Consider the following 18,904-nt stretch of genomic DNA (forward strand, 5'->3'; position numbering starts at 1 on the left):
CAGATCATCTTCCTCATTCTTTCCACCAGATGCTACAGTTTCTTCTTGCAGCTGGTAGAAATGGTGACAAGCAGTAGTCTATAGGTTGCACAGAACTGCTGAATGTCTTAACTGTGAATTTTCTCAACCTTAAGTCATAATTTTTATTTTTTATTGTTTTTTTTTAGCAAACATGAATGTCAGGATTTTTATTCAGCAGGGAATGCAGCTACTATGTTTAAAAACATTATCTCTTTAATTACAAAAGAGAAACATGGAAACATGCTTCTAGTGTTCTAATACAAAGATCAGTCTTAGTGTTTTGTATTAAGGAAGAGAGAGTTTCCCAAAACGCTGCTTCAAAAGTTCTGATTCATTTAATATTTGCCAAGGCTCCAGAAAATGCAGCAGAAAGATGTGGGTTTCTCGGCATTAATCTTTTTATTGTTGCTGTTTTAAAGGTCTTTTAGACTTTCATGTAAAAATAAAGCTATGCACAAGGGGACATGAGCAGTGCTCCACCTGACGAATCTTCTTCCAGGTTCCTTGGCACCGAGAGTTGCCAACTGCTTCCCAGTGTAAGGTTTTATCTCTGAAATGTGACAATAAGTGAGGATTAAAAAGCTGAAAACTATATTTGAAGTTACTAGGTTGTGTTGCATATTGTCAAAGATTAGATTTGCTTAATAATATTTAATTATCTCTTCTAGCGCTTAAAGTGCTTTCTGGAGCAGACACTGTATTCCTAATTTTAGTACATGGGATGGTGGATTGAGTAGCTGACTGTACAGGTACTAAGTATTGTGCATGTTAATAAATGTATAAAGCAAATAAAAATCTGATATGAATATCAAATGTCTACTTTCAAAATTACTGTTCTAGAAACAAAATGTACAGGTGTGAGAGGAGTCGTGATCCACCACTGTTAAACCTGAAACAAGATCGGGATTATGGCAGGGAAGACTGGGTTTAAGTAAAAGTGCCCATTGCTGTAAAAAGACTTCTTGCACTACAGAAGCTGCATCACCCTTTCACAACAGTAAATCATTCCAAAGCACTGAACTCTTGAAATTCTGACATTTTGAAGAAATCTCAAAATAATGAAATTCTTCCCCAATTTTATCTAGGTAACAATTTATGTGAGAACTGAAAGGGTAAATATTCTGAGCTCTACAAGGTTCAATTTTTAGGTGTAATAATATAAAATGCAACTTTTAATGACACCTTGAGAAGTCTTTGCTACAGAAAAGACAACAGAAAAAAAGACTTGTTACCCGTCTGCGTTATGGCCATCTCCAGAACAACGATGTGTGTCAGCATTCATAGCTGGAGACTGGCAAGCTACACACACAGTGTATCCTACTCGGAGGTACTGCATCCAGCGAGCGTATGGCCGATTCTCCAAAGCACAGTGCTGTGAAAGTGATTCTGTTTTGAATTCCACACAGTATCTGCTCAGAAGGAAAAGTACCAAATTACGACAGATAAAGCACAAGCTAGGTATATACTTTTAAATGTACTTACATAGCATATGTGTGGTATTTGAAGCCCAAGTTAGACATTGTCATTGCTAACAAATCTGTTTCTGACCCTCACCTAATTAGTGAATTCTTAGAAACACTGCAAAATTATTTCTCATTCCATGCCCCAGTCCAGTGCTTTCTGTATGATCTCACTTCCTGGTTGTGTTTTATATTCTCAAATTTTGAAAACAGATCTCAGTAACCCATATATTTTGTTTTATGCTGCTAAAAAAAAAAAAGTTGAAACTTGAAGGATACTGATGGCTTTATTGTTCTGGGAGAAGTAGCACAGAGCAAAGCATTGAGAGCATTACAGACCCAGTAACAGCCTAATTTTCTACTGGTAAACAAACAATTTCTTTTGTTCTGTGTCAATTTCAAAATGGTCTCTCATTACTGATTAGATTCTGCCCATTTCATTTGTTGAGAGAACTATACGGAATTTGTAAGACGTGGATACATTCAGTTTTGGTTTAGTGTTAATTACTGTTTGCTTTCAAAAGCAGCTATCCTGATTTGCCATGACCCCAGTGTCTAATCCAGGACAATTAAGCATGTAATCAACATCTAGAAAGTGCAAATGAACTGCAGGAGAGGAAACCAGTGAAAGCTATAGATTACGGTTTAATTACTGCACTTTCAGTTACATTTTTGTCTGTAGCCAGCTATTTTCTACTGAGCAAGATGACCCACATGAATATAATAAATAGATTACCCAGCTTCTTCTTTGTCTGAAGGCCAGAGTGAAGATGCTGCTCGTCGTTTTCTTTCTTTACCGTATTCAGAGGTAGTTATGAATGCAGGGACTGAGAAAGAAAACAGTTACAGTAAGGCAGCAAAGGCATCTGAGTCATGTTTCAATTACTGGAACAGTGGGTGAATGAATCAGGAGCTTGTGGATGGTGATGCTGACTGACTGTACTGAAGAGTGGCAAAATGTTGGCAACATGAGACCTCAACCCCATTCTCTCCAGCTAAGCTCTCTCCTTATTCAAAATAACTATCTAGAAACACATGCCATCTAGTTTCTGTAGAAACAGAATGTGATGGGATCCTGCAGGGAGATGTTTCCTGTTGTAACTTTGCACAGAGATCATTTGATACTTCCTGAGGGGCTTAAATAAGAAACTAAAGGAATGCATGCAGCTTTGCTGATTACTTAATAGAAATTAAGAAAAGCCTGAGTAGGAAAAAATATGTAAGAATATAATAAAGTGCAATATGACAGTAGAAAGTAAGATTTTAAATTGTACTGTTAAGCAGTTAGATGCAGATGGATGCTTTTTTTTCTGTTCATGAGGATGGTGAGGCACTGGCACAGGTTGCCCAGAGAAGGTGTGGCTGCCCCATCCCTGGCTGTGTTCAAAGGCAGGTTGGATGGGACATTGAGCAACCTGGTCTAGTGGAAGGTGTGCCCTGCTGATGGCAGGGGGTTGGAGCTAGATGATCTTTAAGGTCCATTCCAACTTAAACCATACTGTGATTCTATGATCAGTAAATTTATGAAGGCTCTGATGTACATATGAAATCAAAGAATACCATGCTCATGGCCGCAGTCCTCTCCCTGGTAAGTCAGGTATTCCAGGCAGCCAGCCTTCTCCTCTAGAGCAGGACAAGGTTCCCCACCATTTCTAGGTTCCTGTTGTACATAGCGCCTACGTATCCGCAGGTCAGGTTGACATTGTTCTGCACAGCCACTCCAGTGACTCCACTCCCCCACAACACAGGGAAGAGCTGTAAAGCAGTATTGAACCATTACTGGTAGTCAAGACTTCTGGTTTACCCTGATTGCTCTCAAAACAGCATATGGGTGCCTTTGCCACACACAGATACCTGACATTGCAGCACCAGGCACTGCCCTCAAATGCATCTAAGAACCCCAAGGCATGAGGTAGTCTCTCTGGCTATGAAGGCACTGCTCTAACATGTTGCAGCACAACCCTCAGACATATGTTTCAAGCATTCTGAACTAGAAAACCAGGAAATTAGTGACAGTAAAAATGTCTTGGACCCTGCCATGGGACACCCAGGACAAGTGCTAAATGTATGGGCCTCACAATCTTTGCTACCTGGCCACAGGACCAGAAAACATTTCTTGGCCCCAGTTGTTTTAATAGGACAAGGGTAGACATCAATGCCTGATCACACATCTTAGGTCTAGCCAGAGTACTAAAGGACAGTGTTATCTAACCAGGTTCCCTTATTCCAAGCTTCTCTTCCAAGCTGGCTGTATGAATGACCTGCAGAAGCAAGGATTTTCACCTAATTTTAAGCCCATATTTATGCTTTGATATGCAGATAACATCAGGTCCAACATCACATTTTCCATGCAGAAACCTCCCAAAGGGACTGAGTAGCTGCATAACAAAATGACTTCACATCTTACTGGAATTAAATGAAGCTGACAGTTAAGTATTGGTCATCTGCAGCAAAACAAGGCAATTTCATGGCCATCAGGATTTAGAACAAGAATTATGAATGTCCTTAGTGATGTGGAAAAATAAGAATATTGGGTTGCTTGAATGGAAGTTAGCCAGTGGGATGATAACATCACTCTTGCAGTGAGTGCCCAGCAACTATTAAGGGACAGTTTTGTGCCTCATTGGAAAGATGTCAAATTCCCCAGCCTAACAGAGAATGGGTCCCACAGCTGACATAAAAGGAATGAATGGGTACATCACTTGAAATACAAAAAGAAGTATCAGGGACACGTAGCTACAACTTCATGGTCTCTGTCTATTTTACTGTTGCTCCAGCTTGGTTAACAGTGATGGTGAATGACGGTTCATTGAAACAATGAGAAAGATGCAAGCTAAAGGAACCTGAAGGACAGGATATGTGCTCAGGTACCTACCAAAATGTGGAAGCTAACAGGACTCTTGCAAGTTCAAAAGCACACAGAAAAATTACATTGCATTCCAGTGAACACAGCTTGGTGCTCAGAACTTTTATTCCATTTGCAGCACTGTGAATCATAATTTTTTGTTTTTTCTGAGTCACACTTTTTATTTGTTCCCTATCTCTGGGGGAAAAAAAAAAAAAAAGGATGACAGTGTCTCCACTGAAACACTGCACAACATACATTGTCATGTATAAGGCTCTGTGGATTCTCTCAGAGTAACTATTTCCATTCAAATGACAAGATCATTCCTTTCCCAGGCTTTCCCATTGTACAGTAGTTCCTGTCTAAAATGCTCTCTGTGTACAAAGATATTCTTTCTCCATTGTTAGAACTATAAGGTAATCCATTTTAAAATCCATAGGTTCAGCAACCTGTGGACTTCTGCTGACCCATCCATTTATAAAGTACCAGAGCCACTATGACTTTTAGGCATGACAGAATCTAACCATGGCACTGGAGCTGTAGGACACCCCTCCTTTCACTGGTTTATAGTATTTGGGAGCATTGGTTTTCTATTGCTGCTAGCGCACTTCTTGATTACATGTACTTGAGGCACTTTACGCTTCCGCCAAGTACTTCATCCTGTTAAATGTTTGCAAAAGGATGAAATGTCATTTCAGCAGGTGCTGGAGTCATGAGCAGTGAACAGCCCAACAAACAAGCTACAGCATGAGAACCATTGGTCACCTTCACATTTCTGGTTTAGGTTTTTGAACTCTGCATTCAGAACAGTATTTCAGAGTGCACTACGCCAGTAAACACCCCTGGTGTCATTGAACAGGTGGACAGAATTTAGAAACACTTGGTGGTGAGACCTCAACATCCAACAGGAACAAATACTTCAGAATTTCCAGCTGCACTTCTCTAAGTTGATAAAAACTCCCGCTGGAACTATTTGGAATTTCTGCTTATACAAAACATTGGCTAGCTGCTTGCAATAGAGAGTATAGGTGATCATTTGCTCTCAAAAGAATGACTTCTTGTGATTAGTTTTGTAGGGTTTAGGTGCAAGGGTTCTAGGACTGGGCTGCCAAAATCCTGCCCTCCCATGCCAAACCACATAAATCATTCTGCTCCCTTTGCTTGCACTAGCACCGGTGCGCACACAGGCAGTGAGGGTCTGCAGGGGGTCAAACCAGGCAGAAAGGGGCAAGCAGAGAGTAGAAACAGTTTCCTGTGGGTTTATTTCCCTGTGCTGGGCCACCAGAGACTGTCAAATCCTAGCTCTGGTGCAGGAGAGCGAGGGAGAGAGACACTGAGCTGAGACTACACCTTCCTGCCTGGATCTAGGGCACCCACTGTCTATGCAGGGCACAAGAGAGGCAGCTCAGACACTGCCTTTTGAGGCAACCACCACTGAGCCTGACACAAAAAATACCACCTTGACAACAATAAGGCATCATCAGGTGCCAGAAGTCATGGCAAGAAAAGTATCTAAACTAGAATTTTTCAAGCCCAACTTTGATCTTCTTTTTGAAAAGCATAGGAATTTTTCCATTTCCATTTTAATGCTAACACTACACATCTCTGCTAGCTCCCTTCCCTTCTATGAACACTAAAAATTACTAGATTTACTGAAAAGATGCAATATGCTGTGACTCTATGACAAGCATCTTGTCAGTTCTCCCCCTACTGACCTCCCTGAGTGAAAGATCACCGCATTAAAAAAGTGCTCATCTTAAAGATGCTACCTCCTGTCAGACCCCGTAGTGCACGTCTTTTCCCTTCTGTTATTCTGCAGAGATTCTTTAGCAGTGAGAGAACTGAGCGTGTTTCCTCTGGAGACCCGGGGTCAGAGTTTTGCTCTGCTGAGTCTTTCTGTGCAGCTTTACATCACCTGGGACGGGTCCACACCTTCCCTCAGTCATACTCCCCCTTCCCAATCCAGGCAGATGCAGACAGCTTGAGTCCCTAAGCTGCATAGCTCTGTCGGCACAGCACTGAGCCTGTAAATACTCCCTGGTTACCAGGACTCTGCAGGGAGACACACAATTTTTGGCTTAGGCTGATGTGCATCCAGCCACCTGAGAAGAGACATCAGGCTGCCCCAGTGCTGCACCTGTAAAGCAAGGGCTGTGTCCTGCAGTGCAGGTGCAGGGAGGCAGACTGTAAGACCACAAAGGGTAGAAGTACCGTGGAAAAAGCAGGTGTCAATGCCTACAAGCCTGCCAGGTCCAGTTTGTTCAACCTGAGCTACATTCCCCTCCTTGCCACTGCTCCTCTGGGAGCCAGGCTGGCAGAGGACCCTCTCACTCATTCCCCTACGCTCGTTTTTATGTCCTTGCCTTCGTGATGAATGCTTGCTGGTTCCTGCCCCAAGGAGTGAGCACAAAAACCTCACCCTGAGGCTTTCCTCAATGTTTTCATTCCTATTTCTTTGGCAAGACAGGAGGAATCTGCTCAGAGACACAGACAGTGTCTAAACCAATCTTCCTGCTGTGCTTGTGATCCTGCACCCCCACTGTAATAGGTGTGTATTTGAGAGGAGCGTGAGTGAAAAGTAAGTAACACATTTCAGAGGCAAAATAACTTCAGGCTGGCAAGCCCCTGGCACTGTGCTACAGCTGACCCAGACCCCTCGCCCATGCCTAGTGCAGAAGAAGCCGCTCTTCACATTTCTCTGTCTGCTGCTACCCTCGCCCAGCCCCAGCCTGGCCCCTGCTCATGCCCTCACCCCAGAGCTGCTGACGCTGAGTGAAGCGGGGGAGTTGTGCCGTGCAAAGCCCCTTCACAGCTGAGCCCCATCTCCAAGCCCCAGGAACACCCGTAGCAGGCACCCAGCCCTGGAGAAAGGGCCGGGTGCGCTGGGGGCTCCCGGTCAACATCACCCCCATGCGCCTTTCAGTGGGCTCGCACCAGGCTACAGCCCACCCAGACCCACGGGGCTGGGGTCGGACGCACCTACCCGGGCACGCCTGGCCGTGGTCGTGGCAGCAGTCTCCGGCTCGCCGGCATCCTCCGTCGCAGTAGCAGGTCCCGTAGCCCCCTCCCTCCCTCCACCCCTCGCCGACACAGGCGGCGTCCCGACCCTCGCAGCACCTTCCCGAGCAGCTGCCCCCTACCCCGCTGCCTGCCCACAGCAGCCCAAGCCACAGCGCTCCCGACAGCGCCGCGCCGCCCATCACCGTGCTGCCCCGACGGGAGGATCCTGACACCGCTGCGCGCTCCGGCAGCCACAGGCACCCGGCGGAGAGGTGCGGGATGGGCGGGCAGGGAGCGGAGGAAGGGGGGGGGCGGCGCGGCCCCGCTGGGCCATGCCCGGCCGCTCCCGCTCGTGGCCCCGGGCGGCTCCGGGCAGCAGCGAAGCTTTGGGTGTGGGGAGAGGGAGATGCGGAGGGTGCGTGTCCCCGGGGGTGTCCGGCCAGGAGGCGGATGTTATAGATAATATCCTGCACTGCCGTTTCCCATGCTGCCATGTCCCACACAGCAATGACCCACCCAGCACATCACACAGAGCCATGTCCTGAACAGCGATGGCCCTTGTGGTGATGTCCTATACAGATATATCCTGCACTGCCGTTTCCCATGCTGCCATGTCCCACACAGCAATGACCCACCCAGCTGTGTCCCACACAGCTATAGCCCACAGTAGTGTTCCACACTGCAGGGACCCACATGGTGGTGACCTGCAATATCCCCTCAGCAGTGTCTCCCACAGTGGTGTCCCTCACCTTAATGGCCCCCATGGTGACAACCCTCTCAGCAATGTCCCACACAGTGGTGAGCCACAGAGCAATGTCCTGCATGGCACTGTCACACATCCACGCCCTGCACAGCAGTGGCCTTCACAGGACTGATCATGGCCACATCCCACCCAGCGGTGCCCTACACAAGTGGCCTGCAGAACTGTGACCTGTGCAGCCGTACCCTGTTAGCAGTGACCCACACAGCTATCCCAGAGCATCCCCATCCACCTCCACACAGCCCAGTGCATGGGGATGGCCTGGGGCCACCGGACATAGTTTATTGGTACAGGCGCTTTCTCATTTCAGGGCACATCCCACACAGCCAAGAGCATTTGCTCATGTTATGTTTTTCCTTTTCTTCCTATTTTTTGTTAAGATCTGTTTCCAGAACAAACAAAAGAAGCTGTACTTGCAGGTGCAGAAGGAAAGCGGGATGGATCCTAAACACAAAGATTTGGATTCTAGTTTTCAGTTATCTCCAGTCCTAAGAGGTTTTCAGGATTGATGGGACACGATCGGTTTAGCCAAAGAAATCAAATCCCAAAAGTACGTAGTGAGGTGACTGCAAAAATATGTCATCTTTGCACACTTCAGTTTGCAGATAGTTAGCTACTAAGGCAAGAGCCATCTGGCCTCCCAGAGCTGCCTACAGATGGGAGGTAACAGCCTGTTATATTACCTGCTACATGCGGGTGCTTGGACCCCCCGAGGCAGCTCAGGCCAGCCAGAGTTTAATTTCTCTGAGCCATCACAGCACTGCTGTTAAAGCGTTGTTTAAATCCCAATGGATTGAGTCTGCACTGTTATCCAGCGTGCCACTAATGAACCCACTGGCTTGTCGCCAGCCTAAAACTTGAACCTGTGAACAATGAACATTGGGGGAGTTCCTGCAGTGGGTGAGAGCAGAACAAGGCTTGCAGCCTGCCTCAGTAAGAGGCGATGTGAGAGCAGGAATGCTTCCTTATGTTTTCCTTTGCTTTGCTGTATTCCTTTGAATCACCTGAAATGCAAAATATTATCAAATCAATGTAGAAACTACCTTTGTAAGTAGATAAATTGTGCGGAGAACTTACGCTGAAGGATAAGTCAGTAAAACTTGCGCCAGTTTGGAACAGAATAAAGAATGTCTTTCTCTTAGTGGGTATGTTTACAGAAAACCAAGAAACTATGTCTGCAATGGTCTAGTAAAAAAACCCAGAATGCAAATGGAAAATTGTTCAGGTTTCTACTAGATGCAGTCAGATTCCTCAGAGCAACCAGAAAAAAAAAGAATCTTCACTAAAACAGAGAACAAGCTCACCCAGTTTGTTCCAGCAAATACTTTATGTTTTTCCTTTTCAGTGTAGATCCTCACTATTAGGAGTAGCACTAGATAACTCATGAGTAAGGACAAAGAAACACAATGATGTGTTCTCGGACATTGAAACCCTTACAGGCAATTGCAGACAAATAGGCAGAGATTTCTTCTAATTTTACATGAGATGGTCCACAGAAAGTAGGTGTTGCTCATCCCCTGCTATTGGTTATCTTTTTGTCATGCAGGTGCCTTTATGAGGAAAAGCAGTTCTGGGCAAGGCTGATACAAATGACCTTACATGTGTAGGTAAGCTTAGGGAATGGGCAGAGCGCTTGCTCAATCTTCCTTGTAATCCATGGAGGAGCATTACATGAGAGTCATCTGTTTCACATGTGCCCTCTATGCCAAAACACTTCTTAATCCCAGAGATAAGGGGAAATCTCAGGACTACTGTAGTCTTCTCAAAAGCAGGTGTTACTTCTGGCTCTCAGATTTTGAAACCCGGGGTCTAGCTCCAGTTGCCAGCCATTTTTGTATTTTTCTGACGTTTCTGTCCTATTTTAGCTTTGAGTACTCAAAACTCCAATTCCCGAGCTCAAATATAACTGCAGTATTATACGTTAAGAAAGGAGAAGGAAAACAAGACTATAAAATATGTTTTTCAACTAATTTCTCCAACACGTAAATGGTTCCACTGAGTCTTGTTCCATTGTTTTCCTGTTTCCAACCAAAGTGTTCTCAATGCCTTACATGGAGTTCTCCTTGGTTTGCAATACCACAAAGACAAAACTAAGCCAGATGAGCTCCAACAGTAAACTAGAAAGAGAACTACTTTCTGTTATTTACCATGCTTACCAACTCTATTATCTACTATGGTTATTTATGCTCTCTCTCTATAAAGCATGTACAGCAGAGCCAAGCTCTTACTGTGTCCATTCCTATGGTGCACATCTACCTATAATATTAAGCAGATGACTGAAAACACCTGCAACTGGGAAAAGCTTCAGTCTGGGAACAAAGTACACATTTGATAGCAAAATACCTCTTTTATTTTTCAAGTTTAACTTACAGCCACAGTGAGTTTGAGAACCTGATATAAGGACTATTCAGATCAACTTCAAAGTCCTTTTCAAATACATTATCTGTCAGCCCGCAGCATTCCACATGCCCACACCTCCTCATGAGCAAACTCTCTGGAAGGTTCTAACTTGCACAAATAGATCTCATTTTTCTTTGCTGCTGGGGGGTTAATCCGATGGCAACAAAATGCCAAGACTTCAAAGATCCTGTGGGGCATTTCTTTTTCTTTTAGACCCATGTTTGCACACAGCTCTATTTATTTTACAGAAATACCTTCCGAAAAGCAACCTGCTCACATTTTGTATTGAGACAACACGGTGACTGATCTGACTACAAAGGCTACAGGCTGTCTCCATCCTGCTACACAGGATCATGCTTCCTGAGAGCACCACAGTCAGCTACAACTTGAGTTTGACATAAGAGGCCCTTGTTCCCCTTGTTCTGAAAAAGTAGACTTTATTCTGATAAGATATAATCCCTACTAAGGGGAATAACTGAATCATGGTGTTTGCTAGTGTAGCTGACAGCTTAAAGCAACAGCAGCATTTTGTGCAAAAGAAAAATGAGGAGTAATTTGTCTTCAGTAACAATCAGCCTGTATAAGATCACAGCAGATGATATATAAAAGAAGGTTTGCATAGTTTCATAACCTGTGCTGTTACACAGAAAGCACAATGCTGCTTCAGTGACCAGTTTGAGCTGTTCTACCTTGAATTGCTCCTGAAAGAGCACGTTGAGTATCTGGCTATATTTAAAAACCTGGCACTTTCACTGTGCACACTTCCATTCGCTTTGCCCTGGCAGTCCTGTTGGGTACAGCCTTGCCATGGGAGACACATTGGCTTGCTGTGTCTCAATTACAACCACTGATTTTGGTTGGGGTTGGTAATGATGCATGAAATTGCTTAAATTTGAGAGGTTGGTGTGAGTATAGCAGATCTATCTATCTTTCAGGTTATTTGTAGATGATTTTTAAAAGCCTTCATATATAAGTTACTGAAGTATACATAAAGGCCTTCATATATAAGTTACTATAAGTTACTGAAGAAATGTCCTACTACTGAGGTGAACACAGCGCTGCTGTTGAGTTTCCATGCAGAACAAGGCAAATCTGTATGCCCAACCTAAGTGGATCAGGGCTGGAAAACTTCATTTTCCTATTATTTATTCCCCAAGTTCCTTTTTATTTTATTCCCCAAGTTCAGGGTTGCTGAACTGAAATTAAGCACCTGACCCAGCACGTGGAAGGGGAGAGTGGGTAGAGAAGCAGGACTGCATCCACCAGCAGCAATTAATGATGAGATTGGCTCAGCTGATGCACATGGTACAACATTCTCCTTACTCTAACAGGATACAGCTACATCTTCTGTCTGTCTAAACAGCCTATGGCTTATGGCATAATAGTGTTGCAGTTTCTCATGTTAGATCTTATTTTATTTTAATTATAAATGCTGTTATAATCTAAAAGTGTCATCTTTATGCCATTCCAATTGTCATTTGTCTTAGTGATGTTGAGAACAATATTCCCCGAGGATCACTCACAAGGGAGCATGCTGAGTACCTGGTAATGTTTGAAGAAGAGCGTTTGTAACATAACCACTGATGCATAAAGTTTTCTAGCTCCTGGTCCTGGAAAGTCAGGTTGTTATTCAGACAGCCTGTCTGTAAGGTAGCTTCCTTGCAAGGCTTGCTGGGTAGTTTTCCTTTTTAGTTGCACATGATCAGCCAGAGTAAGAAAAGGTGGCAGATTAACATAAGCACTTTTCAGAGCAGATGTGCTTCTTATAAAATAAGCATCCCAGGATATTGTTCCAAATACTTCCCCGTTTCTCCTGCTTTTGGGTTATTTTCTTCCGTAGTGAAACATCCTCTCTTTTCTGTAATCATGACTAAATTAATTATGTCCCTTCCTCATGGGGACATCATTATTACCATTTTAAATATAGGAGAAAATGACACAGAGATTAGGGCCCCCATCCAGCAAAAGCACTTGCATAACCTGAGGCACATAATAACCCCACTGTAGGACTGTTCACCTGTTCCAAGTTATGCAACCATGGAAGATTTACTGAACCGGGGCCTCCTGATGTGCCCGAGGGCTCCCTGAGATGCAGATCCCTCACCCTCAGCTACACATTGCAGCCACCAGCCTCTCCTTGCATTGCCTCGGAGCATCCACGGATTTCTGCCAGATCTAGAGCAAACATCACCCCAGATTTAGGCCCTGTCAGCTCCTTTTTCAACAGGGTATCAAGCTGAAGAGATGAAAAGCTTATCCTCAGATTGTTATTTAACTTTATGTAAAAAGGGGCTAAGACTGTTTATTTCTCATTAACTCCAGAACAAATTTGCCCTCCTGCTTTAAACTGCAAGCAGTATTAGTCCAAAAACTAGCATAGTCCAAAACTCGATCTGTTTATTTCTTTCTCAGTTGCCAAGTCCAGTAGCAACAATTCAGCATCTTGGATTTATTGGATGATTTTGATGATGGTGCATTTTGCAGAGAAGAATGCAGCTCCCCCTCCTGCAGCTGATGATCGTGCTCTGCAAGTGGGAATAAGCACTCTTTTTTTTTGTCAATGAAGAAAGCAGGAATAACAGTGAGTTTATGAAATTAGGGCAGGAACTGTTGAGAGAGGGAGTATTTTTCCTGATCATAATCCCGCTTTTAAGAACTTCTGCCAACCTCTCCACTGCTCTGGTGAAAGGGTGGATTTTGCTGACTTGAATTATTTGGAAGTAAATGATGATTCTGTTGTACACTGGCTGGCAGAGGAATCTGTTTATATAATTCTGGGCTTGCTAATAGCCCTCTTCATAGCTAGAAATGGTGCCAGGGAAGCTGCTGGTTATGTAAAAATGCTTTTCCATTTCCTTGCCTTTATTGTTTTCCGTCACAGCTTGTTTTTTTTTAATTAGTACGTGAACTATTTTTAGTTTCTGTAGACAAAAAATGCATTGTTTGGGCTAAATGAGACCGGGTACCGTGAAAACTGTTCAGGGAAAAACGTTCGGAGCCACAGCTTGTCTTTGGCTGCGTGCAGCGAAAGTTTGCATGCTTAGTCCAATTAGTTACAGCCTTGTCACTTCACGTAAGTGACTGTAATTGTGCCAGTCTACAGAGTAGATTTTGGCTCTCAGGCTGCAGGGTATTCTGAACCACATACAGCTAGCATCTGCAGCATCTAGAATATTCTGAATTATTTTGTCCATCAAATTCCATGCATATCTTGCTATTTAAAAGCAGAACAGAAAACAAAGCTTTTCAGTCAGATGATGATGGGCTTAGGCAAATGCGATTTTTGATAAAGCACCGCTTTGCAGCTCATCTGTTCAACTCTTAAGAGATTTTAAGATTCCCTGCATTGTAGGCAGACTGTACGCTACCCTCAGTTCTATCCATGTCTGTACACGTGTGTGCACCATGAAGGTAAAGGTGCAGCAAGATTTTGTGAGCTCTAATTCAGTCTGAAGGAAAAAAATAGGAAAAGGTTTTCCATATGTAAGTCTTAGCTGAGAGGCAAGATGTGAACACCATGGGATTTGTGTGTACTCTTCTACCTGCAAGTACCAGGGTCAGGACTTGAAGGTGCTGAGGGGATGTGTAGGCATCTCTGCAGGGGATGGAAGCTCAGAAATATGCAATTAGTCCAGTTGTTACCACTTGTTCCTTCTTGTGTTCACAACTGTTTTAATAGCAGTATCCTTTGACTAAGCTACCAGGGAACCACAGTACACACACCTGGTAGAAAATGAGCCTCATTGTATAAAGCTGAGAAACCAAGTAGCCTTGTATCAAATGGAGGATCTAGTTTAGAAAGATCCCTCCATTGCCCCCATGACCTTCAAGGCTTCACTCAGGAGGTTCTCTTCAGGTGCCCTCAGGACTGCATCACCCACCAGGCATGACTTGCTTCTCCCTCCTGCCAATTTTCCCACTTTGCCACTTCCTGCCACAGCATGGCTAGGCACTGCCCAAGGACCCTTTGCACTCATTGTACTTGCAGCATGTGATGGGTTTGAGACATGTGGGCTGGTTTGGGAGAAATTCTCTGCAGGGACCCTGAATGACTTATTACCCAATATACCCTCATCTCCAGCTTCACAGGCTTTCCTTGTGGAGGTACGTGGCCTCTCCTTGAGGAGTGCATGTGAAGGGCCTGGTAGTGCATTGATGTTTTCTTGACACTTACCCCACTGGGAGGATTATTATGTGCTTCCTTTCAGGGGCTACCAGTAATGGATACTTCCTCATTTATAGAAACACTATCTAGAAGTGCAGGCAAGAGCCATGATCACAGAACCAAAAGGCCCTCCTGCTGCAATATAAATATTCTTGAGTGCTTTGCAGTTCCACTTGCAAAACCTGTATCGTTCTAAAGATAAATAATATAAACCTTAAGGTCAATCCCTGGTCTCAGCTGGCATCACTCTGTGTGACTTATATGGAAATATGCTATTTTACATGGAGATCTGCTCTTTTGTGTTTTGCCTAATTCACGTACTCAGAAAGTATTTGAGCGCTCTGCACTTCATAGAATGGCCCTGGATTAACCTAGGTTTCTTCCCAGTGTTTTTTCCTGATTCCTCTCCCCTTTTCAAAAGGCATTTTCATATTATATTAAAGAAGAGCGTTCTTTGCAGACAGTAGCTGCAAGCGAAGGACTGAGAGTGACATCTGGGGACATCTTTCTCTTAAATGCCTTGGTTTGCTACCTAGCTTGAAGATGTGAGTATTTCAGCAGTATTTCTGTCTCTCTCTGGATTCCCATATTGGGTTAGTTATAAAGCAGAGGTCACCAGAGCAGAGGATACCTACCCAGTTAGGCCCCTCTATCTGAAACATGTTTATCAATTCCTCATGCCATTATCTGCACTTTAGTTTCATTGTAGACCAGCACAGCATGTTGAGAAGTCTGATGTTGAAATTCTTTACATTAGCTTTGTGTTCAGCTACAGATAGAACACATCCATCAAGAACAAAACTACTGCAGTTAGTGCATAGAGAAGCTTATATTCAGAAAGGAGAGCAGTAATTGTTTTCATGAGATCACACTCTGGTTTTATAGACAACTCACAAAACTCACAGAGTTAAATGAGTATCAGTACAGAATGGGCTGCCAGCGATCTGACAGTGGGTTTAAAGTAAATTGAAGAATTAAAATTTCTAGGGTTTTATGCATTCTAACTACATTAGCTCCAACAAGAATATAGTGTAAAGACTTTTTGGTGTGGCTTTCAAAGATCTTGAACACCTACACTAACCAGGACACCCATTCATAACCATGCTTTCTGGCAGACATCAGTCTCGGAGAGATCTTTTTGTCCGTCCAAAGCAATAAAAATACTGCAACCACTCATATGGAAAAAAACCCAAAACAACCCCTACACCCATTTTGAATGCCTTCAGATTTACAGCATTAGGAAAAGGTTTGACAGCACCAAGTATTTAATCTGCAGAGGGATTATAGTTATCTTCACGGCATGCACACATCATTAATGTTAATGGCAACTGCACCTCCAAGACTCACCCTAAAATGCTGGCTCTAAATAGTATCCCAGTAGCATAATTAAAAGTCTGGTAGGAATACGGCAAGTTCCAACAAACATTTTATCTCAGGGTAAGTGATCAGAGAATTTGGAATTAAAGATTAATCAGCAGTTTCCCTGAGATGTTTAGTGCATCAGCCTTACAGCTCATACACAAAGGCTTTTTCCATGTAGGTATAATTCTAGTTGGTATGTTTTGTTTTATATTTCTTAGACTACTTGTTTTTTCTTTAATTTATGTAATCCTACTTGACCTGAAGGTCAGTGCTGGGTTAAGTTTGCAATCATTATTGTATCAGGATTGCCAATTCCCATTTTCTTTTCTCCCATGCTAACTACTAAGGAAAAAAACAAATATTAACAGAATTACATCTCCCATTCCCATTCCCACCCCCACCTCTACCACCTGTATTTATTTCTGTTCAGGCTTAATAGAAATCCACATTTCATCACTAGCTTGAAGCTATCTTAAAAATCTGAATGTGCACAAGTCCATGGGACCTGATGGAATCCATCCGCAGGTCCTGAAGGAGCTGGCAAATGAAGTTGCTAAGCCGCTGGCCATCGTGTTTGAAAAATCATGGCAGTCAGGTGAAGTTCCTGATGACTGGAAAAAGGGAAATATAACCCCTGTTTTCAAGAAGGGGAAAATGGATGACCCCGGGAATTACAGACCAGTCAGTCTCACCTCTGTGCCTGGCAAAATCTTGGAGCAGATTCTCCTGGAAGGCATGCTAAGGCACATGATAAACAACAAGGTGCTTGGTGACAGCCAGCATGGCTTCACTAAGGGCAAATCCTGCCTGACCAATTTGGTGGCCTTCTATGATGGAGCTACAGAACTGATGGACAGCGGTAGAGCAGTTGATGTCATCTACCTGGATTTGTGTAAAGCATTCAACACTGTCCCACACAACATTCTTGTCTCTAAATTGGAGAGACATCAGTTTGATGAATGGACCACTGGGTGGATAAAGAACTGGCTGAATGGCAACACACAAAGAGTTGTAGTCAATGGCTCAATGTCCAGCTGGAGACCAGTAATGTGTGGTGTCCCTCAGGGATCGGTGTTGGGACCAGACTTGTTTAACATCTTCATTGCTGACATGGACAGTGGGATTTAGTGCGCCCTCAGCAAGTTTGCCGATGACACCAAGCTGTGTGGTTCGGTTGATATGCTGGAGGGAAGGAATGCCATCCAGAGGGACCTTGACATGCTTGTGAGGTGGGCTGATGCCAACCTCATGAAGTTTAACCATGTCAAGTGCAAGGTCCTACACCTGGGTCGGAGCAATCCCAGGCACAGCTACAGGTTGGGCAAAAAAGGGATTCAGAGCAGCCCTGTGGAAAAGGACTTGGGGGTGCTGGTCGATGAGAAAATGAACATGAGCCAGCAGTGTGCACTTGCAGCCCAGAAAGCCAACCGTATCCTGGGCTGCACCAAAAGGAGTGTGACTAGCAGGTCGAAGGAGGTGACGCTGCTCCTTTACTCTGCTCTCTTGAGACCTCACTTGGAGTATTGTGTGCAGTTCTGGTGTCCTCAACATAAAAAGGACATGGAACTGTTGGAACAAGTCCAGACGAGGGCCACGAAGATGATCAGGGGACTGGAGCACCTCCCATATGAAGATAGGCTGAGCAAGTTGGGACTGTTCAGCCTGGAGAAGAGAAGGCTGCGTGGAGACCTCATAGCAGCCTTCCAGTATCTGAAGGGGTCCTATAAGGATGCTGTGGATGGACTCTTCATTAGGGACTGTAGTGATAGGACAAGGGGTAATGGGTTAAAACTTAAAGAAGGGAAGTTTAGATTGGATATAAGGAGGAAGTTCTTTACTGTAGGGGTGGTGAGACACTGGAATAAGTTGCCCAGGGAGGTAGTGAATGCTCCATCCCTGGCAGTGTTTAAGGCCAGGTTGGACTAGGCCTTGGGTGATATGGTTTAGTGTGAGGTGTCCCTGCACATGGCAGGGGGGTTGGGACTTGATGATCTTGAGGTCCTTCCCAACCCTAAATATTCTATGATTCTATGATGAGAAAATATGCCTTCTGCCAAAATTAACTCTACCTTCTAGAATCATGGGGCCACCAAGTGGTACAACAAAACTGATTTGTCTAATTTTCTGATTTTTCAAAGACTGACAACGAAGGTGAAGCTAGAAATGAAATCAAAATAATTATCTAATACCCCATAAGGACCAAACTACACCGTCAGAAGGAAATAACCTAGAGCCTCTAGACTCTAATGTCCCATAGTTATCCAATTTTGAGAGAACAATGTTTGCCCAAGAGGCAAAGTAAGCCATGGTAATGGTTTTCCTAATCCACAGAGGTTTTGAAGTTTCTAGGTAACTTTATAGACCTTGACACATCCTCAGTTGATCTAATGTATTCACACATCAGAGCTTATCACGGGCTTAGAGCTTTATCCAGTAACCTTTGAATCTCCATCACTGACATCAGGAGTCTTCAGACTTGGTCTCCTCTGTTTCCTTGTCATGGCCTCAAAGAAAAAAATTGGCTCAGTGTATTCCTATGTGTGCATGAGTCAAGTAATGTAAAATACTTCAGATAAAATAGACTTGATTATTTATGGGGAAAAGAAAAACAGTTTAGAAGTGATTCCACAGGCAACAGCTGATAGCATTGCAAACCATGAGGCTTTAAGCAGATTTTTCTACAGTTTTTCTGTAGGAAAAAGTGGTTTCTTATAATGAACATTTTTGGTCTGGCATGCGTAAAAGAGCCTCTATAATCTTTTCTGCAAACACCTAAAGTAAAAAAAGAATGTTACTTTGTTGTGTTACTTGGTTTCTTGACCTTACAAATCAACTCGCATCCTCTCTGGAACTGTCATGGTAAAATAAATGGTGAACACTTCCCTTAAATG

The 18,904-nt window shown here is 43.8% G+C and overlaps 1 protein-coding gene across 1 annotated transcript; it reads right to left on the bottom strand.

Moving 5' to 3' along the window:
• Positions 1–417: 417 nt before the first annotated feature.
• Positions 418–7,604, bottom strand: SBSPON (somatomedin B and thrombospondin type 1 domain containing). Its single transcript, XM_061342798.1, has 5 exons — positions 7,310–7,604; positions 3,042–3,236; positions 2,218–2,308; positions 1,254–1,430; positions 418–571 (listed from the first exon to the last, which is right to left on the bottom strand). Exons 1-5 carry the CDS (start codon positions 7,524–7,526, stop codon positions 454–456), a joined length of 798 nt encoding a protein of 265 aa, XP_061198782.1. The 5' UTR covers positions 7,527–7,604; the 3' UTR covers positions 418–453.
• Positions 7,605–18,904: the final 11,300 nt, after the last annotated feature.

The sequence above is a fragment of the Neopsephotus bourkii genome, unplaced genomic scaffold, assembly GCF_033783945.1.
Source record: "Neopsephotus bourkii isolate Nb327-2 ecotype Australia unplaced genomic scaffold, CSIRO-AGI_Nbou_v1 NB_1820, whole genome shotgun sequence".
NCBI lineage: Eukaryota > Metazoa > Chordata > Aves > Psittaciformes > Psittacidae > Neopsephotus > Neopsephotus bourkii.